Source organism: Sus scrofa, chromosome X, assembly GCF_054392235.1.
Source record: "Sus scrofa isolate SSC_HxYL_T2T_F1_AM1 chromosome X, Sscrofa_HxYL_maternal_Yorkshire_Landrace_v2.0, whole genome shotgun sequence".
Classification (NCBI taxonomy): Eukaryota; Metazoa; Chordata; class Mammalia; order Artiodactyla; family Suidae; genus Sus; species Sus scrofa.
This window is the reverse complement of record NC_139401.1, coordinates 99,425,916-99,453,692: the sequence shown is the minus strand read 5'-3', so window position 1 is coordinate 99,453,692 and position 27,777 is coordinate 99,425,916. Positions and strand designations below refer to the sequence as shown.

The following is a 27,777-nucleotide window of genomic DNA, read 5'->3' as shown; positions in this document are numbered from 1 at the left end:
TTTATCTGGACTAAATTCCAAGGCTCCTTTCCCTAACCCATAAACCCCTCCCCTGTTTTGGCCCCTGACTCTCTGACCCCACTATGCTCCAGCACTATGTTCTGCATTCTTACTGTTCCTCCAACACTCCAAGTTCATGCCTGTTTGTATGCCTTGTACTTTCTGTTCCAGTGCCTAGAATACTTCCTTTGGCAGTTGCATGGTTCTGCTCTTCTTGGCATTTGCACTTCAGAATAAATGTCCTCTCCTTTGAGAGAGACCTTCTCTGATCATCCAGCATAGTTATATTCTCTATTATTTCACCCAATTCCATTTTTTAAACAGCACCTTTCACCACCTGCTCTCTTCTTATGCATTTATTTATTTAGCTACTCCCTACTAGAATGTAAACTCTATGGGATTAAAGGCATGTTATTCACTGCCATATCTGCAGTTCCTAAAACACTATCTGGCATATCTGATTTGTGATAAATATTTTTAAATAAATGAATGAAAAGATAGGATGAAAACAAATTCGTGTTTAGTAATTTAAAGAGATGGTCAGCTGTTAAGATTTTTTGCTCCAAAGGCACATAGTAAAGCTTCCTCTCTGTGGATGGTCCAAAATAAGGAACCTTCTGAATATACAGCAATCAGAGCGTATATGTCTATCCTCTTCCTCTCTGTCTCAGAAACATTAGAAATCACTTGTCCCTAACTTCTCATTTTTCGAAAAAATAAAAATAAATAGAATTAAATAATCTCACAGCTAGTAAGTTGCAGAAATAAGACTAGAGCACACCTCACCTGAGTTCCTACGCAATGTTATTTCCACACCTTTCTTATTACTAAAAATCAATATGTGGGTCATTATTGAATACTTGCTCTAGTATGAAAGAACAAAGTTTAAAAGGCAAGTCTTACATGAAGAGACCTAATGAATTAAATAAGGAAGTTTTACTTATGACTATGTGGTCTGCTACAGGTGAATACTTGAAACTGTAAAACAAGGACAAATCACACATGTTCAATCCTCATGAAAAACTAACACTTAGCTAAAGCTGAATGATGACATCTAGAAGTTAGAGATGCACTGCAATACAGTTCGTTGCTAAAAGTAATTTGTAACATTGCAAAATATCACAGATGATGATTAAATTTTAACATATTAGACTTTCAATTCACAGAAAGATTGTATACAGTAAATCACTTTCCACTTCAAATAACAGAAGTTGAAAGAAGGCATAAGCCTGTAGTTCTAGTAAGTTGAGTGATATATTTTTTTTTAAACTTAGGGTCAGAACAGCAAAACCTCAACTTAACCCTGGATGTCTGAAAATATTCAGAATTGATTTATAGAATCAAAAATATTTTATAAGTTTCCAGATCACAGCGTGATTTCATATTAATATTTCAATCATTTTCATTGTACAAACACCCCAAACCTCACAATCAAGGGTTATAATGCTTTCAGATCACACGCATTTCAGGACAGGAGACTGTGATCCTTATATTCTCCAGCACAAATTCTTTGGAGTATAAAATGGATGAGACAAAGGAGTCACAAGCTATCAGAATGTGACATGTATGCATTTGCAAATCAAGCGAAAGTATTAGGTGACTAACACTGAGCTAGGACACGCAGAGAGCTTGAAAGACAATAGATTATCCCTGTCCTCAAGGCATTTACAATCCTGCTGATGAGAAAAAAAAAATTACATAAAAAAACCACAACCGTATTGTGTACACATATACACAGAGGGTAAAATCAGAGAAATGAAATAAACTGTAAGAGCAAAGAAATTCTTCCCTGATAAATATCAGCTTGTACTATTTGGTACTGTGAATAGGGTTTCTCAGCTTACATGTCTCACTTTTTGGAGTGCGCTCAGCTTTGATTCTATAACACCTCAAAGATTCCAGAGGGGTGCTGAACCATGTGACAAAAGTCTTCAGGTGGACCCTGAAGCAATCTTTAAAGAAATCTTTTCTAGGCAGGCAAAATGTTTGGTTTGGTTTGGTTTATCGTGTTTTAATTCTGAAAGCACCAATTTTATTTTCCAAAGAACACCTCTTTTCAGATGCAAATGTAACTATTTCTTAAACACTCCATTCAGATGTTAACATTATTCCTTTCTGAATGCTAATTACCAAAAAGAAGGAATAGTTGATACTTGGTTCTTGATTTTGAATGAATGTGAAATATGGACGTTTCCCTCTTTGGACTACATATTTTTTTAATATATATTTTCTTTGATTGCAAAATATATATTATACACAGAAGATTGTATGTACAGTTTAAATAATAACTACATACTGAATGCCTATATAACTAACCAGCTCTCAGGTTAAGAAATAAGAACCCAGGTATTTTTAACACATTGCCACAGAAGGAAAGGAGCAGTTTGCCATAAGACAGAGTCTAAATGTCCTTGTTGTCCCTTAATCAGAAATGAAAAGTTTCCGTCCTTATTCCTCTTTTGACACCTGAGTCCCCAGTTTGGAAAAGATCCTAAAGTAAACAAGTACAAACATCTTACTTGCTACCTCCTGAACTCAAATTAAATTCTTCACATAATAGTTCATGATGCTGCCTGATGATGTATTTAAGGGGAAGAGGGAACATATAATTAATGAAGAATGAAATATTTTAAACCTATGATGCTGATGTTTTTATAATTATGATTTACTGTCATGTATTGTTGCTATTAAGGGGAAAAAAAAAAAAACCTCATGTGAAAAAGTTTGACAAACAGGAATGATTAACAAGCCTAAACAAAATGTGGTCTCTAACATGACATTCAAGCGCCCTGGCCCTAAATACTGAAGAGTGCATGAATAACTGATGTTTCCTTTTTTGCAAAAAAAATAATCCATTGTCTTCTGGGCTTATCACCTTATGCAGAATTTTGCATTTAAGTAAAATCCTTCATTCAACAAGTAGTTACTGAGTTCAATGCAGTACTAAGCACCATGAAGAGGTGAACAAAAGTAGAAAAACATAATCCCTGCCTTCAGGGGGGCTTAAAAACACTGAGGAAGATAAAGCATCCACTAATGAGGCAACTGAAAAAGTACTTACAATCCATAAAGAATTGTCTGAGAGTAAAGCACAGACTAAATACAGAAGCTCACGAAACTAAAAATGGTTGTATTTCAAAAGCAGTTTGCAAGGGGGTTGTTTTGAACGTCGGTCACATTTTACCAACAGAAATGTTATAAGTAAATGCTGCTTATTGCATTTCTAGGTTTGCCAAAAGAAACTCATTTAATTCAAAATATATGGGCATTCTCTCTGCATATCTGCCAGGAAGCCATAGTAGAAAGCAAAAGTGTTGTACCACTCTTCATTAGACAAAAATTGGAAAATAAAAATGATTATGAAATAGGTTTATAAACTACATCTTGACATATTCTGAATGCTGATGCTTGAGAAAGAGCATGTTTAATTAAAGCAGGTAGATGAAGGCTTCTGTGGGGATTCTGAAAGGGACTCTGATCAAGAGCACTTGCAATTCGTGACATATCTCTGTTTTAACTTCAATATATATATATATTTTTTTCATTTTTCATTCGCTCATTCAACAAGTATATACTGAAGATCTCTTCTACATGTCAGGCACTGTTGCAGGCTCTGGGAATCCATGGAGAACACAGGGGAACACAGGGAGCTTACATTCTCATTGGGGGTGTTGGGAGGGAAGAAAGCAATGGTGTCAAGAAGTACTAAGTGCTTCTCCTTGCTTCACTGTCACCATTACTCTAGGTTTCTGACCAATATTAATTTTATGTGCACCACTCTCCATGATCAGAGTTGAAATTTCTCTTTGTTCCCAAATGGAGCTAAAGAAGGGAGGGGAAAATATACAGCACAATTTCCTGAGGTTTCTGACAACCATGAGATGGGAAAGGGATGTGCGTTGGAAAAGATGACCTCAGCTATGAACAATGAGAGGGGAAAAAAAATGGGCACGATTCCTCTAAGGAGGGAGGGTATTAAGTCAGGCAGAAATCACCAAGCCCTGCCATCAGTCACGGAGAGCTTGGACACTGTTAAAAGCAATCTGGGGGAGTTCCCACTGTGTTGCAGTGGGAATGAATCCGACTAGTATCCATAAGGATCAGGTTCGATCCCGGGCCTCACTCAGTGGGTTAAGGATCTGGCGTTGCCCTGAGCTGTGGTGTAGGTCGCAGAGCCGGCTCAGATCCCACATTGCTGTGGCTGTGGTGTAGGCCAGCAGCTGTAGCTCTGATTTGACCCCTAGCCTGGGAACCTCCATATGCTGCAGATGCGGCCCTAAAAAGAAAAAAAAAGCAATCTGGAGGAGGGGGTACCCTGAATTAGCCATTTAAACCTGTCTTGGCCTTTTCTTTTCTCCTTTTTCCCTTCCTTCCTTCCTCCCTCCCTTCCATCCTTCATCTGCTTCCTTCCTTGAAGCAAACATGTATTGCTGATTGTCTGGAACTAGTCTAAGCATTAGGGATACAAAGACGAAGATGACACAGTCCTGGTCCCGGGCCTCAAGCAGTTTATAGCCTAAAATAGTGTTCCCAACTCAGGGATTAGTTATATCCAGGAGTGGTACTTTTAACTATTTTACAACCTATGTAGCCCAAGCCTACCCATGAGAATATATGCCAGTCAAGGTTCCAGAAAATCCACTGCTGCACCAGTAGTTAACCCTGCAGTGGCTGTAGAGCGGACAGGTGGGAGGTCCTCAGGAAGGGGTTGGAGAAACCAGGACAACTAGGTAGCTAACAGCACTTGGGGGAGGGGGTTCACGGTGGTAACTATTTACCAAGTGGTATAAAAGTATTAGTCATGGTAACAATGACTGTCGTTTATCAATGATATGACTGTATCAATGGGTACCAATTAAATCCTTAGCTCTACCTGCCCCCACTGCTTAGGAAAACAAGGCAGTGGTTGGAGTGAGATTATTTGAGCGAGGCACGCTTTCCCAAGTGAGTCCCAAGCAAGAAGATTGGCATTAACCGGTGACTAGAAAGGGGAGGACATTTAGACATGAGAACCAACCTAACAGCGGAACTGAGTAAACCACATACAAGAATGCCATAAAAAGACTCACTGAATTGGAAGTGTGAGCAGTGAGAATGTACGATAATAGGATGAGTGAATTTGGAAGAATGGGGTGTGTGCGGCAAAGGAGGGGTCTGTGGCGTCACCTGGGAAGAGGGAAACTTACATGCTCAGGTTAGGCGTTTCGTTCTGACATAGCAGAAGAAAAGGCAGGACACTCTGTCCTCGAGTGGTATGAGGCAAGTGACATACTAAGGGAAAACATTCTGCTGACTATATATGGAGGCTGAACGCCAGTTTAGGAGGCTCCTTCAGCAACCCTGGCAGAGTTCATTAGGGCATGAACCAAGAAGGTGACCATGACATGTAAAGAAGGGTTCAATTTGACAGATATTCCAAGACCATGTGAGGAGGGGAGAAAGAGGAATCGATAAGCCTAATGCATTGTATTACATCTTAAATATGACAGCTGGTCTTTTAACATCCAAGAAAAATGTTAAGTCTCTTAATACTAATTCCTTTCAAATAGCAAATTTATCCTTATAACGATCTGAACTAGCTCACAAAATAAAGATGCTAACTTTTGAAGATGAAACAGTATGAGCTGCTAATCTTTTGATGCTAAAAACGAGGCTGCAGTATGATACCAACAAGGAACAAGGTTAAGCTAATTTCTTTTACTGTTCATTTATAGTAATGTAGAAAATCCATGTAGTATGAAATCATTGACATTTATATGAAATCTGCTAGATTTAATTGTTCTGATGTTTTGTTTACTTACTAAAAGTCATTTCCAAATGAAAGTTTTATCTTTTGAAGGTGGGAAGAAATGCTTGATTCTCAGCTGAGTTAATTTTCAATTGACTCCTAAGATAACAGGAAAGCTTTAGGAGCCTAATTAAACCATGTATTTGCTCTAATTACTTTAGCCGCAGACTGCTAGGAAACAAAAGCAGCAAACAGACCTGTTCTGTGCGCAGCAGCCAGGCATTTGATGGTTGTTTTCTCCAGCAGAGATTTTGAGTAGCATAGAAGTAAAGAAGCTGAGACGCAAAGCCATCATCTGCAAGCGGTGGCTGCAGCCACAAATCACAGGGCAGCCCTTATTCCTGCATAGTGTAGAAAACATCATTTATCATGCACGATTTTATTTATGTCCTAACACAGAGAAAGCAGTCATCATCACTAGCATCATTTTTTTTAATATCAAGGTAGCCCCACATTTTTATCAACAAAACTGGATGTTAGCTCGCAAAGACCATAGAGTTAATACTTAAAGGACAATTTCTGTATTGGGCAAGAATAATAGTGCTTTTATACTGGTTACTTTTCCCTCTTAGGCTTTGCTCTCTTGAATAATGTCCATATTTAATGTAACGGTTTAATTTTCAAGCTAAGTAAATCCACACTTCTATTATCCATTTTGATTTTAGTACAAGTGAAGTTTAGAAGACTATTGATCACATGGTTGAGGAAAAAAGCCAATGAGTTGTTATTACGACTAACTACTCAATTCCATCAAACAACTGCTTTCTTAAAACAGGATTCCCAGGGAAACTCCTTTTAAATACACACCCCATTAAAGGCATATGTCTTCATTAGATAGAAACTGTTTTAAAGGTACCATGGCTATATTTACCCATTTACCTTCGTTTCTAGGTGTAAAACACCAGCTGAAATGCTTGAATTTTCCCCCTTCAGTTTAACTGGTAAACAAGTAAGAAATATTGCGGGTTTTATTTCTTCATATCTGTGGTTTTAAAAATCTGTGTTTGAGATCCTTGGTACAGTGTCCAAACTCTTTAGAAATTATAACAACTCTAGCTTTCTGGGGTAATTTGTCCTAAACACAAAAAACAAAAAATTAAGAAGACAGGACTCTACAACCAAAGGCAAGTAAAGCATTAAAAGCAACCATCTGGTGAGTTCAGGCCAAATACAAAGTCTCTACTTTTTGCCTGAACTATCTAGAGGTCTGTACCACCCCTCTGCTTTATTTTGCCTATGGAAACCTGACCTAAACCAAACAACTATTCTATATCATTAAGTTGTCCAGGAAGATGAAAGTTTAAATATATGTCAGACAAGCTGCAGCATCTGGTGCAATTCAGTAACGATCGTCTCCTTCAGAGAGCTTCAGTGTTGGAGTAACTTTTAGAACTTAAGAGATTTGGTTAACTTATGTAAAGAAAAACACATTCCTCTAGCCACACATTCTCCCTGTTCACAAATACTGATATTTCTCGCATCCTCTTCCCTCGTAGGAAACATACAAAGTATAATCCCTTCTTGAAACATCTCCCTACACCTCTAATTCCATTCTGTTGCAGCCAAATAATATATTCTGGGTACAAATCATCAGCATGGTTGATCTTTCACTGCCGTTGTTTAAAACTTGTTTTCATGTTGTTTTTTTTTTCAAAAAAAACATACTGAGTAGCTCTAGGGGTTTCCCCTAGAGTAGAGAAAAATGTCTTTCAAAGCACTGTTTAAGGGTGCTACATCATATTTAACAAGTATAGATGCTTTCTTATAGTTTGTTGATAGGAGAACAAACTTAGTTCTCTCTTTTAAAGAGCAGATAAGCTTAGATATATGAGTTTGTTTACAAGAAGGTTAGAAATGATCATGGTAACCTTTGTGTCAATGGCTCCATTCTAAACTTCACTACAAACTGCATTGTGCCAAATTTACACATATTTCACAACAGATGAGAACTTAGTTTGAAGGGGATGTTTTTCATCAACAGACTAGGAAAAAAACTTGCAACGAATATGGCAAAGTTTGAACATCTTTATTATGTAAACCAGTCACACATAATAAGAAAAAATACACTAGGAGTCCAATACATAAGGCAAAGGACATAAAAAGACACTTTCAGAAGATAATCTATTGTCTGCAAACATATATGAAATTTTTTCATCTCACTAGTAAAATAAATGCATATTAAAAAAAAACAGTGGAATACCATTTCACCCATCTTAGAGATTTTTTTAAAATAACAATGTACCATTCCAGCAATTAGTGTGGTCACAGGGTAAACTAATAGAATAATTTTGTAGAACAATGCATGAGATAGATGTTCATATCTTTTAGCCCAGTAATTCCACTCCTCGGTTTTTACCCCAAGACAGTAATTCTAAACATGTTTTTTAAGCTATAGGTCCAAGATGTTCATTGCAGCATTATTTATAATATTGAAAAAAATGAAAACCACCTAAATACCTCAAAGTGGAGGGATGAGTAAATACATTAATACACAGCTGCCTAGGACATTTTGCTGCATTTTAAATTGTGTTTAGGTTGATCCATAACCATATGGACAATTGTTATCATAAAATGTTAAGTGAAAAGAACAAGATACAATATTATATACATTGTAAGCCTACCACTCTATAAAAAAATTCTATAAAGAAACGAGGATTTAAAAATCTGTTATTCTTGGTGTTTTCCAAATTTCATTTAACATAGTTTGTTTTTTCAATACATTTTAAAGTGTAATGTGTTTACTCAAAGCACTTTAAAATGCTCTGCCTTGTTTTCAAAACATGTCTATCTAAAGCAAAACCCAGTGCTTGAAAAGGCTTATGAAATATTATAATACTATCATAAAAATCTTACAATATTTTATTCATTACCAGTTTGGTCATACCTGTAGGGAATCCTCTACATGTGTGATTAGGCAGCTGAAACGTGGGTAGCAGCTCCAGTTAGGGTTCTCTCAGCATCCAGGCTCCTTCTACCTTTAGCTCCTTTCAGAAATCACTGCTGCTCCTAGCACCTGTTGAATATACTGTGCTTATAAACCGGGGGCCTCAGAGGGAAAGATAACGATTGTTCCTGATATTTTGGAGACAGCCAAAACCAATTTCTTTTTTCCCGAAATAGGAGCTTCAAAAAGGAGCCACTCATCCAAATGTGTTTACTCTGTTTCTAACAGAGAACAAATTTTTAAGAGGGTAAGCTTGGGGGTTATTTTTATATGATGTATACATTCCCGGTGTTTACTGTTAGAATTTATAAATAATACCCTTTGCAGCATCTACCTAAGGGCAAAGGTGAACTGGCATTCCATTCTTTTAGAAATACCAGGTCCCCCCTCCCACCCAAATCCCTCTTTGCAATTCTGGTCACTCCTTTGACATTTTAATGTAACATCGACACTCTCCACAGTTAGGAAGCTGAAATCCTAGCAAAATACAAACAGAGAAGGGGGGGCGAGAGGGAAGGGGGAGGGAGAGAGAGAAACAGGAGAGAAACTGAGAAACACTTCAAGAGGTTGCACTTACACTCCAGCAGTTTTTCCAGAAACAGAGGAGGCAGTAGTTCTTATTTTTGTGGTTTCAAGTTGTAGACTGAAATTCAGCACAAAAACCTTCTTTTCTTGACTCGAGGGATGTGAAATATATTCTAGTATATGTGTTCAGTATGCTCCTTTGTTCTAGGTACGAGCTTTTCTTTTTCTAAAGTTTTTCGGTCTCCATCAAGGAAAGGAAACAATATTATTTTGAAATTGTCTTAAAGGCGCCTTTCAAAAACATCTCCCACGGGAAAATACCACGACTGCTCAACAATGAGTAGCTGAGTGAGAATCGAGTCGTTTTTCTTTTTTTTCCCATCATGGCTGTATACTTTGCAGCCCCCCCCCCCAATTTGTGCTTTCAGAGTCATCATTAATCAAATAGCCAGAAACACCATCTTTAGCCAACCTGCTTTTCGTGGGATTAAAAATGCGCCCTGATGAAAGACAATGTTCATTTTGAAGGCATTGCTTGTTATCTGTGTGCCTTAGACTCGCGGGCTTTTGTCAGGGCTGGAGCGGGCTCGCGAGTGCCTGCAGCGCGGTGGGCGGCAGGTCGGAGGGCCCTGGTCGTTCCCACGTTTCCGGGGGGTGCCCACACTTTCTCCCGAGACTTGCAGCTCGCGGTACGCGGCGGGAGCTGGAGGACCAAACTGTGACAGAAAGAGAGAATGTACTTGAGGGACGGGGAAAAAAAAGAGAGGGCGCCCGGCTGGGTCTCCGGGTCACCGTGGCTCGGGGATTTGCACGAGTTTATCACTACCATTAACAGCCACTTGCAGAGGGTTGTTTTCCGCCCAAGGCGCGACAACCAGACAGTGGAGCCCACTCCGCGCCCCAAGCCACGCCCCCTCACCCCTCCGCTACCCCCCCCGCCCCCCAAACTAATTAACTCGGGGCCGCCTTCCTGCCAGACACTCCCATTGGCTCCCATCCCATCCAATGAGAACCTGGTAACAGTTTCACCTGGCTTGGGCTTCCCAAATAAACAAACAAACCGTCCCGGGACCGTGGCAGCTCTCCTCTCTGGCGCCGACCGAGACCGTTGCGCTCCGCCCCCTCCCACCACCTCTCGCCCCCTCCCACCACCACTCGCCCCCTCCCACCACCACTCGCCCCCTCCCACCACCACTCGCCCCCTCCAGCCAATGGAGCCCTGGCGGTGGCGCCCCCGCCCGGCCCCCGTCGCGGGCCGCTCTCTCCTCCGCCCCTCTCGAACTTCTCCCGCCCCCCTTCCCCGTGCCTCCGTGGACTCCAGAGAGCCCCGCCTCCTTCCGTCGGTCCTCCAGAGGCCCACAGGCGGGGGAGAGTCTCCGAGAGGGTCGAGGCGGGGTTGGAGGTGGCCCCGCCTCTCGGGCTCACCGCCCCCTCCTTTGCACACCTCCGCTGGTGGCGGCTCGCGCCCCTCCACTGCGCTGGAAGTCGGAGCCGCAGCGGCCGCCGCGTGAGGCAGCGGTCACGTGTTGTTTTGCCCGCCGCCGCGCGCTTGGAGTGGAGTGGGCGGGGGCGGGGGCCGAGGCGGGAGGGGGCTGGGGCGGGCGGAGGGGGGTAGACAGCCTCTTCCCCCAACCCTCCCTTCTCCGAGCCCCCCCTCCCGCTCGCTCACCTTAAAACCATCGTGCATCACCATGGCGAGTTGCTCCTTCGCTCGCGACCAAGCGACAAGGAGACTGAGAGCTGCAGCGGCGGCAACGGCGGCAGCTCTAGCTGCGGTGGCGACCACCCCACTTCTTTCCTCCGGAACCCCGACCGCACTCATTGGGACCGGGTCGTCTTGTCCGGGAGCCATGTGGCTCTCCACGGCCACTGGCTCCCGGTCAGACTCCGAGTCTGATGAGGAGGACCTCCCCGTCGGGGACGAAGTCTGCAAACGCGGCTACCTGCGGAAGCAGAAGCATGGGCACAGGCGCTACTTCGTGCTCAAACTCGAGACCGCCGACGCCCCAGCTCGGCTGGAATACTACGAAAATGCCAGGAAGTTCCGGCACAGTGTCCGCGCCGCAGCGGCTGCAGCAGCAGCGGCCGCCTCCGGTGCCGCGGTCCCAGCGCTCATCCCACCGCGGCGCGTGATCACCCTGTACCAGTGCTTCTCGGTAAGCCAGCGAGCCGACGCAAAGTACCGACACCTCATCGCTCTTTTCACCCAGGACGAGTACTTCGCGATGGTGGCCGAGAACGAGTCGGAGCAAGAGAGCTGGTACTTGCTGCTCAGCCGCCTCATCCTCGAGAGCAAGCGCCGCCGCTGCGGCACGCCCGGCGCGCAGCCGGATGGAGAGCCTGCCGCGCTGGCGGCTGCAGCGGCAGCGGAGCCACCCTTCTACAAAGATGTGTGGCAGGTAATAGTCAAACCCAGGGGGCTGGGGCACAGAAAAGAGCTGAGCGGCGTGTTCCGGCTCTGTCTTACCGACGAGGAGGTTGTATTTGTGAGGCTAAATACCGAAGTGGCCAGCGTGGTTGTCCAGCTCCTGAGCATCCGTCGCTGCGGGCACTCGGAGCAGTATTTCTTCTTGGAAGTCGGCAGGTCCACCGTCATCGGTCCAGGCGAGCTCTGGATGCAGGTCGATGACTGTGTGGTGGCCCAAAACATGCACGAGCTGTTTTTGGAGAAAATGAGAGCCTTGTGTGCAGATGAATACAGAGCCCGATGCCGCAGCTACAGCATCAGCATCGGCGCCCACCTGTTAACCCTGCTGTCCGCTAGGAGGCACCTGGACATGCTGCCGCTGGAGCCCGGCGGCTGGCTCAGAAGGTCCCGCTTTGAGCAGTTTTGCCACCTCCGGGCCATCGGTGACGGGGAAGACGAGATGCTCCTCGCCAGGCGCTACATAACACCCAGTGAGCCCTTGCCCCCCTCCAGGCGAGGAAGACTGCACCTGCCCAGAGGCCGCAGGTCCAGGAGAGCGGTTTCCGTGCCAGCCAGCTTTTTTCGCCGCTTAGCACCCAGCCCCGTGCGTGTTCCGCAGCCCGCAGAAGCCCCTAGCGAGGGAGCTTGCCTGCCTTCCAAAGCGTCTGGTTCCGGCTCTGGTAACTCTGGGGAAGAAGAAAATCCTCAGGGTAAAGAGGGTCAGGAAGAAAACGGAGGCGACTATATGCCCATGAACAAGTGGGGCTCAGGAAATGGCCGAGGCTCAGGAGGTGGACAGGGATCCAGTGGCCAAGGCCCCAGTAGCCAGAGCTCAGGAGGAAACCAGTGCTCAGGCAGGGGGCATGGCTCTGGAGGTGGCCGGGGCTCAAGCGGTGGCCAAGGCTCAAGTGGCCAGGGCTCAGGGGGCCAGGGTGCAGGAGGAAACCAGTGCTCCGGAGATGGCCAGGGTACCACAGGTGGGCATGGCTCAGGCAGTGGCCAGGGAGCTGGAGGTGGGCACGGCTCAGGCCGTGGCCAGGGACCGGGAGATGGCCATGGCTCAGGCGGTGGCAAGAACTCTGGAGGGGGCAGAGGCTCAGGAAGTGGGAAAGGCTCGGATGGCACTGGTGAACGTGGGAAGTCTCTGAAGAAAAAATCCTACTTTGGCAAATTAACTCAAAGCAAGCAACAGCAAATGCCACCGCCTCCACCCCCACCCCCACCAGCTGCAGCAACTGGTGGGAAAGGGAAGTCTGGAGGAAGGTTCCGACTTTATTTTTGTGCTGACAGAGGGGCCCCAAAAGAACGCAAAGAAACCAAAGAAGTTAAAGTCACAGAGAACCCAGAAGGTGCAGCTCGAGGTCCCCACAGAGCCAGAGCTTTTGATGAAGATGAGGATGATCCATACGTGCCAATGAGGCCAGGGGTGGCTGCCCCTCTCACAAGCTCCAGTGATTATATGCCAATGGCTCCTCAAAATGTCTCTGCTTCAAAAAAGCGCCACTCTCGATCACCTTTTGAAGATTCAAGAGGGTACATGATGATGTTTCCCAGAGTGAGCCCACCACCTGTCCCAAGTCCTCCAAAAGCACCTGAACCTGATAAGGAGGATGACTCAAAGGACAATGACAGTGACAGCGACTACATGTTTATGGCTCCTGGAGCCGGTGCAATTCCAAAAAACCCGAGAAATCCTCAGGGAGGCTCTTCCTCCAAAAGTTGGAGCTCCTACTTCTCTCTGCCGAATCCTTTTCGGAGCTCCCCGTTAGGACAGAGTGACCACAGTGAGTATGTACCAATGTTACCTGGAAAATTCCTGGGGAAGGGCCTAGACAAAGAAGGCTCATCTGACAGGGGCCCCAAAGATGGAACTTCAAAGCCTTCAGTCGCGGGGTCATTCTCAAAGCCAGGAGATGGGGGGTCACCTGCAACCCCCTCAGGTGATGGGCCCCCCAAGAACAAGGCGAAGAGACCCAACCGACTTTCTTTTCTTACAAAAGGAAATAAAATCAAGCCCAAACCACAAAAGCCCACACTTGAGCAGAGAGAAGCTGACAGCGCGAGTGACTACGTCAACGTTGACTGCCCTAAAAGAGAGAGCAACAGGCTAGCTCCCTGTGTTCAAAGACTGCCAAATTTGTGGGGCACAATCGCCGACCCGAGACAGTTCGCCTTTTCGAATTACGTGAATGCTGAGTTCGGAGTGCCGTTTCCAAACCCAGCAAACGACCTCGCCGATCTTTTAAGAGCTATTCCAGGTGCCAACCCCTTCTCTCTGGACGGTGCTAGGTGGCCACTTCCGCCCCTTCCTCCCAGCGCTCCAGGTAGCAATGCTAATGAGGAAGAAGGTGACTACATTGAAGTGATTTTCAACCCAGCAATGACACCAGCCGTGCCTTTTGCTGACAGTGCCATTCGCTACGATGCCGAAACAGGTCGCATCTACGTGGTCGACCCATTTTCTGAGTGCTGTATGGACATTTCTCTCTCCCCCAGCCGCTGCTCTGAACCACCACCTGTGGCGAGGCTGCTGCTGGAAGAAGAGCGAGGGCGAAGACGCCCACCCAGCCGGCAGCAAAGTTTCTTTGCATCCGCCAGAGCCGCGGTCTCGGCTTTCGCAACCGACAGCCTCCAGAGAGACCTCTCTGCCTCCTTGGCCTCGGTCGCAGCCGCCGTGCCGACCTTAGCCGTGGGCCGGGCTATAGCCGCCGCCTCCTCTCTGGTCGCGGCCCCGGGCATCGGCGCAGCCGCCGCGGGCTTCGAGGCCGCCGCCGGAATTGACTCCGCCTCCGTCCGCTGGCTCCAACCTGTTGCGAACGCTGCTGGTGCCGAAGCGGCCAGGGGGGCCCAAGACGCTGCGGGCAGCTCGAACCCTAGAGCCCCAAACCCATCGGCCGACCTCGCCGGAGGTGAGAACGCGGCTGGCGGGGCTGCCGCTGCAGCCGCCGCTCCCCCTCCATCACCTGGCGGAGCCCGGCTGCCGAGCCCCCCAGCGCGAGACGATTCTGATGACGACGACGACGACACCTACGTGAGAATGGACTTTGCCAGACCTGACAACGAGAAATTCGACTCTCCCCAAAGAGGTTGGTGATTTTCGAATTCATTTCCCTAAAGTTAAATGGTTCTTGCTTAAGGTATCGATGCGCTCCTGTGTCTACAGTGTTAGGAAAATGTGAGCTAGTATTTCATTCACTGAGGCTTATTTAGCATGAATGATTCATGCAGCATCTTGTGGTCTTTGCACAAACTTAAGTTTTCATCTCCTGGTAAGTTTCTTTATCTGGAAAGAACCGAGTATCTTTTAAGCACTGGTTCTACTTCTTCGGAGTAGTCCAAACTTGAGGATACATAGCATGAGGATGTTTTCAGATGCCGTTCCCTAACTCTTAATGATTTATGCAAACAGGACGTCGTAAATTGAGTGCCATCAACTCATCAACAAATGAACAAAAGCTGCTTTTCTACAAATGACCGTATTTAATTGCAGGAAATGTAATGAGAGCACCCGAATATTAAGCAGTAATGATCAACTGTTAACCTTCGGGGGAGGATGACATTCTCTGAAAGTGACTTTTTAAAGAGCAGTCATTGTTATTCTGGTGAGCTGTGATTTACCAAGAAGGTTACTTCGCAAGTGTTAGCATGAATGTCTGGAGGGAACAGAAAGTAAATAATCAACAACAGGTGATTGAACCAAGAGGGTATTGGGCTCTGGAATATGTTTTTGTGTTGATTTGTTTTTATATACAGGATAAATTGCCAGAAACCTTGCGTGTTCCTTTTCTATGTCACTAATAGTGACAGGCAAGTCACCTCTGATGTGCCTCATTTTCTTCATGTAACTCCCCCCAAAGAGGGTATGGTGACAACACGATGATGGGTATGAATACTGTTTGAAAGGTATAAAAAGTATTTAAAACATCTAATTGGTGCATCTTTTGGGCAATGCAGTAAAGCAAGATAATAAGGCTGGAGGAAGACCTGACCCCAGGGGCAGCCTACCCTGGACCAGTAGAAGTTTTTGTTTTTTTTGTTTTTTTTTTTTAAGGGTTACTTTTCTAAAGGAAGAAATAAAGAATAGAATCTGTCAGGCTTGGAAATAAGACTTCAAGTAAATCTACTGTGTACATTGTGCAAGGTTGTTACCCGTGTGTCTGGAGACAATCTCAAGAAATGCTTGGGCAAGATGATGTCTCCATAGTCTCAACTGCCTTCCCTCTTTGCCAGAATGTGCTTCTTTTCCAGTGAAGAGAAGGGATGGACCCCAGCAGTTTTCATTCCAGTAGTCAGTTTAGTGAAGATTTTTGCTTTGCTTGTTTTGTGGAATGCTTTTGTGATTGGATCTCTGCCCACTGTGCTTGATCAGGCAGAACAAGTCGGGGACTGATCACAACAGTCACCTAACAAGCTCCCTATTTAGTGCAGGTGTAGCCCCCCCCCCCCTTTTCCCCCTGCTTTAGAAAACTTGCCATACAAAAACTCACGTTTGCAGCACGGACACATTAAAGAGTCATCATTAAAACAACAAAAGGATGCTTTAGCTTGCCAAAGGATTCAATTCAGATCTCTAAACTGTGAGCTTACCCCCCCCCACACACACAATACACACACACAGAACACACGCACATACACACACACACAGAACACACGCACATACACACACACACACACACACACACACGACCAGGACCAGAACCATGCACTTAAAACGTGTAATTCTGTTTCCAAGAATTTAATTCACAACCCAGCAGATCTGTTTTATTCTGTGAAATACACCTGACAATTTGTTTCCAGCTATTGTTTGAGCCTAACTGCTAAAGTCACTGTTTATGATGCTGATGTTAGGTGTTCCATGGCTGCCCATATTCCTGTGGACAACTTCTCATAGAGGTTCGACTATACTCGCCACTACTCTGGGTTTAAGTAAAGATTAAAATTAGTGAGCATTAAAATTAGTGAGCATTCCTACAATGAGCCCTGTCTTCCCAAATATCATCTAGATCCTAAAATAATTATCATCGTTTTAGCATAAGTTACTGATTTATGAATAACTTCAAATGACTGTATAGCTATTTTGGAGGTTGATTGTTCTCTAAACGTATTGTTCTTGGAGGAAATTCCTGACTTTATTGAGTAACTACAGCAAGGAGGCTTCTCTCACAGGGAGGTAGGTTCTTAGGTTGAAACAAGAGAGTGAATGTGGAAGCACTTTGGACCTTTAAAGCACTTGACAGATAGAAGCTATTCTTATTTTGTCATTGGATTAACCAACACTGAAGCTTTAACAATTTCACCAGATGACACGGTTTCTTCCAAAAGTGATTGGTCCCGAGAGTGATTAAGGCACATCATTTGCTGAAATATATGAAAGGGAGGATATACAGAAAGAATTCCCTGCAGGACATTAACTTTCGCTACCATTTTAATGTAAAGTGATCAGCTAGAACGTTGTGTGTGAAAGGTTAAGAGCAAGCTGGCTAATTCTGATCAGGTTTTGACTCTAACGCTAGAAAAAAATTTCACCCCTTTCTGATCTCTCTTCACCTTCCTGTCTAACAACAATAACAACAAGAAGATCATATTAGAAAATAACAAATACGCTTTGACAAAGGAACAAAGGCACAGTCTTCATTAGGAGTCATGTATCTCCCGGGGTAATTTTGTGGCAAATGCTTAGAACAGTGCCTGGCACCATGGTAAGTGTTGTACATTAATAATTACACAATCATTATTGTTACTGTTATTATTATTATTATTATTATTACGTTTAGAAACACGAAGCTAAATTGAAATTCTGTGTTCCCAAGTCCCGCTTTTCAGTTAGTCACTACTTCCATTGAGAATGGTTTACATGCTTGTTCAGAGTTGGCGTTGTGATAGTTGGGATCTGTTTATAACTTCAGTGAAATGAAGGGAAGTAAGGCAGTGAGACAGCTTTTTTCATGTAACAAAGAATTAATATATAATCTCATTTACCTATAGTGCCAATGCATGTAAGTACCTCACCGCCACTTGTTCAAGACAATTAGAAAATAGCACCCAGAAATATAGCCTGGACTTTTTATAAGTGGAATAATTTAAGAAGTGTGACATTTTCAGATTTTAAACACATGGGTTATAATCATTAGCACTGAGGGGGAGAATGCAGTTTCTTACACAGTTTAGTTTGACTCTTGACCCATGAATGCGTTTTTGCCTCTTTGACTACTGTATCTGATGTAGAATCATAGTTTGAAATGACTTGAGGTTAAAAATTCACTGATTTTTTTTCCATCCCAGATGTGGGGAGATAAGAGCAGTCTAAGAGGGATGGGAGACTTGGCCAGCCAAATTAGTAATGTTGTAATAGCCCCTGGTATTAAAAAACCAAAAAAAAAAAAAAACCTGTAGTAATTACCTTTTGAAATTTTAGACACTGTTATTAATATGAAGGCAGTATAAGCTTCTTTTCAGTGTACTACTGCCAAATCCTCTTGCTATAAATTATAGGTGCTGAGAGCAAATGTTTTGTTGTATTGGACTGATTTATTATAAATTACTCGAATAAAATCTCCTTATACCAGAGATTTCACAGTCACCGTTGATGAGTCACTTATTTGGGGCAACATGCATTCTCACACACACACACACACACACACACACACACACACACACACACACACGCGGGCGCGCGCAAATTGGACAGTCATTTGAAGTAGAAGCATTTGACGTATAACAGTTAAAGAGGATTTTATTCAATTGAAATTACATTTATTGGCAGTCATTATCCATTTGCATTCATTCGATTTTAAGAGTGATGCTTCCAGGATAAAATTTTTGGCCACTAGCAAAATGCTTTCTTTAAATAGGGACTAGGACTTTAATTGTGCACAGCAGAATATTACACATGCGTCAAAACTCGCACGGGATCTCTTGTTTTCTCTTCCTCCCCCTAACTGCCAAACACGAACCAAACTACTTCAGAGCTATTGGCAGGGGGCTGTTTTGGGAACAAATTCGGGGCTTCTTAGAGTGACCCCCAAATCTGCATGTTGGATTAGACGAGGATAGCATAGCCAGTATAGGGAGGAATAAGGAATACTGTATGTGATTTTTAAAGGGATTGTTGTTCAATTGTCAACTTGTTGATTAAGGTAATGCTTTACAGTTGCACACTGCCTCTAATTTGCAAAGCACATTTACATTCATTATTTTACTGGGGGGACAGTAGGTTCTGGAACAGGAGCCACCGGTGAGAATTTGCCCCTGGTCGAAGAGGTAAGTGGCAGAGCAGAAAATCAGACCCATACATAAGACTTCAAGCCCAGTGCCCCACCCGGCACACCACACTGCCCTTTCACTGGATGTTCATTCTGTTCTTTTCCTCTTGATGAAAGATTATGACATAGACAAGGATGGGAAAAATGGCTTGAAGTTGATAGGATCCAATTTTGCTGTAAGGGATTCATTCAGAGTGTTATAACAGTGACCCATCCACTGGAGCTTGGGTCATTTTCATTGCATTGAACTGTTTGTCATAGCTTTAGAATAAAATAATTGGACCTGTCCTGGAATTGACGGGTTTACATCTGGTCCGGGATAGGGGCAGGGGTAGTTTGCTCATCTTTACCCCTCCAAACACAAATAGTGTGTGTGTGTGTCTGTTTGGATCCCACGGAAACACTGAAAGGAATGAAAGTGGAATGAGGGGTGCATCCCGGAAACTTCCATGAATGGTCCTTTCCTTAACTGAAATTAGCTGCGTGTGGTTTCCCGAATAATCCACTGATCTCTGCCAGTTGTAGCCAAGTCTTTCAATTCCATCTTTTCCATAACGTCTAAAATCTGATATTCTGAACCGCACCATCATTGTGGGCAAAGCAGGCTAAAACGAGACAGGTGGAAGAAAAAGCGCTGTAGAAAGAGATGCTCTTCATTTGTTTAGAAAGTAAATTTGCTCTTGGCAGTCAGGCAAGTACATTTTAGAAGCCTTGAAAATCAAATCCTCTCCTTGGGACATAAAAATCCTTGGTTAAAATTAAATTCATTTTGTGTAGCACCTTTTTTTTTCATGCTTTAAGACTATGTAAAAATAGCTCAGACATTTTATTGGCAGTATTGGAAAATAGCTGTTGGAAAATGCTTAATTAAAGCCTGCAGTATGTTTTGTCTAAAAGGTGCTGCCAGGCTCTGAGATGGTGAGGATCATTTACTGGAAAACACTTCTTGGTCATGAGTGAGAAATGGGAGATGAAAAAGGCTACCTTTTATAATAATGAAATGAATACATTACAGCACACTCAGTTTCTACCACAACTATTAGACTGCTAATTTTAAAGCTATTGATAAAATTGCCAAGATAATGTGCTCGCCCTATGAAATTAAAATACATTCTCTAGCAATTCTCCACTGCTTATTGGCTGTGCAGCAACAGGTCTTATATTTCCATCTTCTTTTGGAGATCTTAGGCTGCACTTGGGAAATAAGAATTTTTAAGATTTTTTTTTTAAAATGTAGACAGTATCTCCTAGTTTAGATTTGCATTCTTTTAGAAGATACCATACAATTTCCGAATGAGGGCTTAATTCCCTCTAGAATTAATGGAACATATGTACTGAAATATTTATTTAGCGAAATGAGAAAGTTATTGCTCTTTTTCCCAAGCTTCCTGACATCCCATTTCTTATAGGCTTCTTTCTTTCTTTTTTTTTTTTTAAGGGAGAATTGCAACGATTTTTACATTTTTATTAATTAATTAATTTATTTTGCTTTTTAGGGCCGCACCCACAGCTCCCAGCAATGCCAGATCCTTAACCCACTGAGCGAGGCCAGGGATCGAACCCACAACCTCGTGGTTCCTTGTCGGATTCGTTTCCGCTGCGCCACAACGGGAACGCCTCTTGTTGGGTTCTTATTGGTTATGTGAGTCTTACACTCCTGTGCCCTTTGCTGAACTCGTGTCCCTAATTTTAGGAACACAGACCCTTTGCTGGGCTCTCTCCAGCTGTGGCTTAAAGGTGAGGGTCACTTTGGGCTTCCCACCAGGCCCCCAGAGGGAGGATTTATCATACCCTAGACATTGCTCCTTCCTCGTTCACAGGCTGCTTGCGCTTAGCTCACAGCCTTCCTGGCCGGCTTCGTGTTCTGCAGGTCCAGGCTGTGCTGCCTGCCCCACTCTCACTTGTTGGCCCCGAGGCAGCTGGGCCGGTGTTTAAAGCTATTTTCATGGTTGGATTGACCACAATAGGTTTGACGCTAGCCAGACCTTCTGGATTTACTGAATATCCAATTCCATATAAATTGTCGTCACTTTAGCTGGTTTTCACAATTTATATCGTTTGCCTCTCTGTGACTGCTAATTTTCTACTTGTAGACTGGAAACTTAGAATCGCAATGGCGACTCTCTACACTCCCCTTGAAAATGATTCACACGTGGACCCACGGTGCCCTTGAACGTCTGACCAATAAATGCAATTTTTAACTCCTGCTTTTGCATAAGTCGTGCCTCTGGTCTTGAAGGCATATAAACCTCGTCCATGTGCTTAAAGCCCCCACCCCCACCCCCACCCTTGAAGGACTTCTTGTGGCTACGCCTCTGAGCATAGGTTCTCTTGCCACCCTGCTCCCCATTATTCCAGCTGTTTGAATTTAAAGGACACTATTATTGCCCTGGCTGGAAGAGACCTTTTCCCCAAGTCTCATATTGACACTTCCAATACATCTCCCCCCAGAAATGATGTTCTAAGTGACCACTGGGTGCAGTCAGACTCACTGCTGTCTCAGTTCAGAAACTGCAGTGCTCTATTACAGGCTTGCAGAGACGAAGCAACGAACCTACAAACCTATCCACCATTTGCTTATACCATTGTTTCCATGGGATAATTTATTCTGAGTTTCAACTAGACAATGAGCCTTGGACTACATCTCTTTTGTCGATTGGAGCCCACCAGTATTAGAATTCTAGGAACCTGCATTCTTTAAGTCTGCAGTAACTAGGCAGCAGCGTGATGTGGCCCCAAGTGTGTGTTGGGAGGACCTAGAGAAGCTGACCTGGGATGCACATCATGTAGCTGATCCCCACAGAGTTTGTATCCAGATAATCAAGACTGGAATGGACATGCCTAAGTGATCCAGGGCCTGCCTGGGAAGGGCAGGTGGGAAACAGTCGAGTTGACCTTTGAGGAGATGGAGAGTTACAAGTATCACCCATTTCCCTGAACCGATCCTTTTGAGTATTCCATCACAAACCCATCGCCACCGTGAGAAGCATATTGGATCTTCTAATCTATGAAGGAGGCCATAGTCTGGTCTGATTGGTGTTGTCAAGACTAGCAGAAATTCTTGCTCGTTTTCATCCTTGAGGGACAGCACTTAAGTTTTTATCAAATTTTACTGAGTCATCCTCCCACGTATATACAGGGCACAGAAAGATGTGGTGATCTCTTTTTATGAGGGGGGGGAGGTATATATAAGCCAGAGGCAATGCTAAGCTAAATAACGTAACCGTATTATATTCCTCTCACCTTCGGGGTATATGCTTGCATTTCTCTTCATTTACCTTCGTGTGTTTGTTTTCAGTGCTTTGCTTGTCGGCCCCTGCTTGTTCATGATCCCCAGTTGATCACGGGGATGAATAGATAACGTTATTGACTAAATAAACAGAGTGAGAAATTTTCAAAAGAACTTAATTTTTTTTTTTTAGTTCTAGGAAGATTGGCGTTAAAAAGGTAACTGAGGCCATGAGATTGGGGAAAGTGGAAAGAGAATGAGAGACTATATCTCATTGTTATATACTTTTATAGTTTGGGCTTCTGTGGGCAAGGGAACCATGGCTACGTTGGGTTTCAGACTGTAATAGAGGCATGCAGTTCCAGGGATACTAAAGTCATGTGTGCTTTATTAGTACATTAATGATTAATGCTTAGGTTTAACATCGTTTTACGAATTGAAACAGAAACATTTACTGTGTTTCTGAGAAGAAAAGGATACCCGCCAGCTCTGGGGCACAGGAATAGGAAAATGTTTTCACCCATCAGAGTCCATTGAGGTTTTCTCCCTTTTGGAGAAGACAATTGCTTGAAGAGTATTCTACCTCTCATTAAAAGGGGTAGAATTAATCGTGACTTACAAAAAGGTCTTTGATTAAATAGAAAATAAGAATACCTGATAAGGTAATTATTTATAACCTGTCGGTATCAAGGGGCAGTAATACATCAAAATGAGATCCCATTACAAAAAGCGTCGCCCTTTCCCTTTCTGGTGGTGGAATGATATCAACATGAAAAGGAAGCAGAACTAAGATATGGTTATCAGCCATTTGATTTATTTTGCAGACTGTTTCTGATGGAGTTTTAATCCCGAATTGCTTTTCCTTTGCCACCCAGCAAGCTTCTGGGTTATTTCCTATGCTGTTCTTTGGAATGTGCTCCGGGAATGTAAACTCGTTTTAATATTGGTCTAAGTAAAACAGGATTAGAAAGGTAAATCTGTGGCTCAAGTTCCCGTAATGCATTTCAAAACCAAATTAAATTATTTTTGGATTATCTTGTTTTGGAGAGCATTATTTCTTTCGATTAGCATGGCTAATCAAGAGTTGACAAATATATTTTCTAAAGTAAACTTAAAATCACACCATTATTGGCTAGCTTTTAGTATAAGCATTTCCTCGATGCTGCTGTGTAGGTGTTGTAGGAAAGCAATTAAAATATGCATCAAATATTTAGTAGAGCCCCAGTCATTGTAGAAAAAAATAAAGAAGCAAGCTCTAATAGCAGCAAATGTCCCTAATTTCAGGCTTATTGTAGTGCTGATGTGGTAGTTATATGGAGCTTAATTTGTAGGTTTTTAGGGAAAAAAATACATGTGAAATATAGTATATTATAGAGGGTAGGAAGAAATCCCCTTTAGCACACACTCAGTGTACTATATATGAATGTATAATTATATTGAAACAAAGTGGCAAACTAAATTAGGTGAGATCTCTTCTAACCTTACATTTCTGTTACAAACCTTTAGCTGACAACAGCTTCAAAATTCTATGGTGAAAAAAAAAATTCTATGGTGCTAGTCTAGCCTAATTTTGCAGCAGATAACTCATGTACTGTCATGGTTAACCTATGGCTATCCCAAACACCTTTCATCCTGTGTAAACTTGATAGATACACAGAGTCTAACATTTCCTAAGCCTACAGCTGACATGAAAACTTAGTATCTTCGCTAATCTAAGGTGTCATTTTTATTTATTTATGTATTTTTGCTTTTTAGGGCTGTACCCATGGCATACAGAAGTTCCCAGGCCAGGGATCGAATCGGAGCTACAGCTGCCAGCCTATACCACAGCCACAGCAACGCAGGATCCCAGCCATGTCTGCGACCTACACCACAGCTCACAGCAACGCCAAATCCCCAACCCACTGAGTGAGGCCAGGGATCCAGCCTGCATCCTCATGGATACTAGTCAGATTCATTTCCGATGAGCCACAACAGGAACTCCCTAAGGTGTTAATTTTTAAAGAAACCGTTGAATGCAGAGGCCCGGCCCTATGCAATGAATCATTATGAAACAGCCATACGTAGGTGGGTGGCGGATGGAAACCTTTGCTGCTTCATCCGGATGCAGGTTACACTCTTAAAGCCTCTGGTGACAGAGTTACAATATATATTGCTGGTTTAATATAAGATCTTGTACTTGAAGCCTGCTCTGGAGGATGCTTTCCATGGATTCTTTTAGACGGGCTATCATGAAATAGACTATTTGGTACTTTGACGTGACCTGATGCTAAAGTAACACTCACTTCCCATGATCAATTTGGTGACCATGTATCCCCGTCCCTTCTCCAGTCCAGCACCTTCTTCAGTGTACCAGACACCCTTCCTCTGCCTCACTTCCGATCACACACCCTCTTACATAAGCAGAAGGCCGAGAGAGTAATACCAGAACTTCTTTTTATTAGCCAAATGGGGATTTCAGTCAGATCTCCTTTGCAGGTATGATTTTGCTCTTTTAGATGAAATTGAGTGATTGAATCTGGAGACTGTCCCCAAGGCTGTGCTTACATCCTTCGACTGGTGCCACATCATTTGGCGATGGCATATCATCGAGGATGTAGGAGGAGAAAAAAAAAAATTCTCCCTGTCTGCCCAATGCCAGGCTCACTTGCCGGCCTTACTGGGAGGAAGTGGAGCAGCCCCACATTGACACAGCTGCTATCCACCAGGAAAGTCAGAGTGGCAGCCTAGGGGCAAAAAGAGTAACCGCCCTTGTGCCTTTGCAGGGCTTGGGCTGGTGCCTGTCACAGTTACGCACATCCCAGCCAAGGCAGTCTCCTCGAGAGGGCTCTCAAAAACTACTACTTCAATTTTGTTTTGTTTTGTTTTGTTTTAGAACAGAGTGGGGGTAAAAGCGCTTCATACTTTACTTCTGAAAGTAACTGTTACTCTGTCATCTTTTTTTTTTCTAGAGTGATTTCATTGCCACAAAAGCACACTTTAGAAGAAAAGTGATGCTAACGGAATTTCATCTTTGTCTACTCCAGATCTGCCTAAAAGAAAGAGAATTTACAGGCTTCTGAATAGAAAGCAACCTGAATTTCTAAAAGCCTGCAAGTGGATGCTGGCAGTTGAATGATCCTAACACAGGTCATTTGTGCTGCTGCCCTACGGATCCAGTGATTTTGAATTAAGATATTCACACTGTACTTTGTTTTTGTTTTCTGGTTTCCTTCCCTGATCTGTCTTTTTAAAAGGAAAACAAATACTGTAAAAGTGAGCATCTCAAAACTCTTTCCCTCTTTTTTTTTTTTAAATATTATTTACATATGTGTAAATGTGGCCAAGACCTTAAGTTTTCGTGATGTATAATACTTAGATTTAGTTTTGCAGTTGAAAACCCATGAAATAAGAGAAGCTAAAAAAAAAAAAAAACCTATGTTCCTGAGAAGGTAGGTATGATCTGGAATCTTTTTCTGAGTAGTCTATACACAAAACATTTCTTGATCAAGGAATTAAACATCAACTGAACTGATATCTTGATGGGACATTTCTAATACTTTCAAGGCGGGACCAAAGGGCAGATTTTCTCAGTTTTGCTCATCAACAAAACTGCAGCATTCTGTCCACATTCAATGTTACCTGCTATCTCGATTGACCATTTCCAACGTTTTAAAGGCAGAACAGAGGAACACATGATCTGCTTCTTCATCTACAACATGTGATGTTCTGCTTGCACATCAATTGAGCATTTCCAAAGCCATGAATTTTTGTTTCTTTAGAAACCTACACTTTCCCCTAAAAGAAGCCAAGTTCTTCAAAAAGTTACCGTCACAAAGACCCCCCCCCTCTGTCTCTCTGCCCCCCCCTTCACTCTCCATTCTTCCTTTCTTTCTGACTCTTCCCTTGCCCTCCACTCTCCCTCCTATGCCCAGGGCTCCTATAAAGAGATCAGTTTCCCATAGTCAAGAAATTCGTGTAGACATATCAATCAATATTCTGACTAAAACTTAAGCCAAAAGGAACCTCTTATAAGGTCTTGTTTTCCTTTGGAGAATAAGACAATATAAGATGTACTAAATTAAAAAAAAAAATCAGAGCAAGCTACCCCCTCCTGTTTCAGCTTGCCTCTGATGGAAACTGAATTAAGATTTTTAGGAACCTGGACCTTTGAGAACAGGACACTAACAGGTGGTGATCACAGAGGCTAGGTACAAAGGTCTTGAAGCTTGCTTAGAGCTTTGTTACGTGGTGGCGCACAAGTCACGACTTGTGACACCGTCACTGGCAAACCTCATCCTATCACAAATGGCTGTGAGTATCTGTATAAGTGTGTGAGTGCTAACGTGTGTGCACCTGTTCGTGTGTATGCACACCTTTGTGTACCTGTGTACATGTGATTGTAGATGTACCTGTTGTGCGTAACTCTGTTTAAAAAAAAAAATTGCTTCGCATTTAATGTGCAACCTTGAGATAGTGTAATATTTACCTGAAGTCATTTGCCACTCGGTTGTGATGTCTTTGAACGTGTACTTCTATCTTCGAGCAGGCTTATAGTACATGTGTTGCTACAATCGCTTTCCTGAAGAACCGAGCTGACTTCTATCCTTTTTCCTTGCCTACCAATCAAAGGGATGGGGCGGGGGAGCTCTTTCATTTTTTTGTTCCCTCGTGAATGGTGCTGAGGAGAGGATGTGGCTGCAGGACCAATCACTATCCGTTACTGGTCACTGTTAGGGCATCGGTTCCATCAGTTCCTTCCCACTTCTCTTTTTCCAACCTAATCAAGTAACGCAGTGTGGCTTTTGTTCATTATGGTAACCGTGCAGTCTTTCAGGAACCCTTTTTTCAAGCCTTCCGTCACCATTTTACTTTCAAGTAAGTTAAGTCATAATCATTCAGAATTGAGGATAGAAAACATTATTTGGGGGGAAAAACTGCTCTATTGCTTTATTTGCATATTAGGTTCAGAGGCTGCCAACAGACAGGGTACAGCACAGAGTAACACCGGCTGAATAAATGGATGGGAAACCTCATACACAACAGTACAATTAGTAACAGGTACAAATAGTCACAGGTACAGCATAACAAATATGCAATCTTTTGACACTACTTCTTAGTTTACAGATAAAACTAATTTATTCAGTATTGTGCTGGAAGAGTCGTTTTGAATATGTGTAGCAACATATCACTTACCTTCCAGCTACCAGTTTATGCTGCTGTTGAGAAAAACCAATGATGGAACGATTTTTTGTGTGTGTGACCTCTGCATTTAATTTGGTATCAGCCATAGTCACTTGGTCAGTAAAAACTAGACAGTTCCAACAGTTCATTACATTTGCTCTTTCTGCTTCACAGATCTGCTTTGAGTTGCTCTGGCTTTGTCTTCCTTTGTAAATACTCTTATATTCTTTTTTTTTTTTTCTTTGTAAACATCTCATTTGCAGTTTTGGGAGACAACTTTGCAACTCTGTATAGTGTTTATATATATATCTGACTTGCCTTTCCATAGAGCTACTCGCAATAAATGTGTTCATGAACGTTATTTGTGTGAAGAGTCATTTTTTCTCTTAATACTCTTATCTCTATTACGTCATTATAAATACATCTTTCTGCTCTGCAGGAGAATTGACTGCATTTTTT

At 43.1% G+C, this 27,777-nt stretch overlaps 2 protein-coding genes across 2 annotated transcripts in view; one reads left to right on the top strand and one right to left on the bottom strand.

Moving 5' to 3' along the window:
* LOC146394736 (uncharacterized) overlaps positions 1-10,254 on the bottom strand; it is a 46,702-nt gene extending 36,448 nt beyond the window's left edge. The window contains exons 1-3 of the mRNA XM_085006982.1: positions 9,310-10,254; positions 8,673-8,801; positions 5,986-6,129 (exon numbers count right to left, since the gene is read on the bottom strand). Of these exons, the coding sequence (XP_084863108.1) occupies positions 9,796-10,254 (459 nt within the window). The 3' untranslated portion in view covers positions 5,986-6,129; positions 8,673-8,801; positions 9,310-9,795. The remainder of the gene's footprint in view (positions 1-5,985; positions 6,130-8,672; positions 8,802-9,309) is intronic.
* Positions 10,255-10,859: 605 nt separating this feature from the next.
* IRS4 (insulin receptor substrate 4) lies at positions 10,860-27,671 on the top strand. Its single transcript, XM_085008151.1, is given in 4 exon segments — positions 10,860-14,750; positions 24,487-24,548; positions 24,550-24,633; positions 25,107-27,671. Coding segments are annotated over 4 exon segments (4,059 nt in total). The 5' UTR covers positions 10,860-10,948; the 3' UTR covers positions 25,218-27,671.
* The last annotated feature ends 106 nt before the right edge of the window (positions 27,672-27,777 follow it).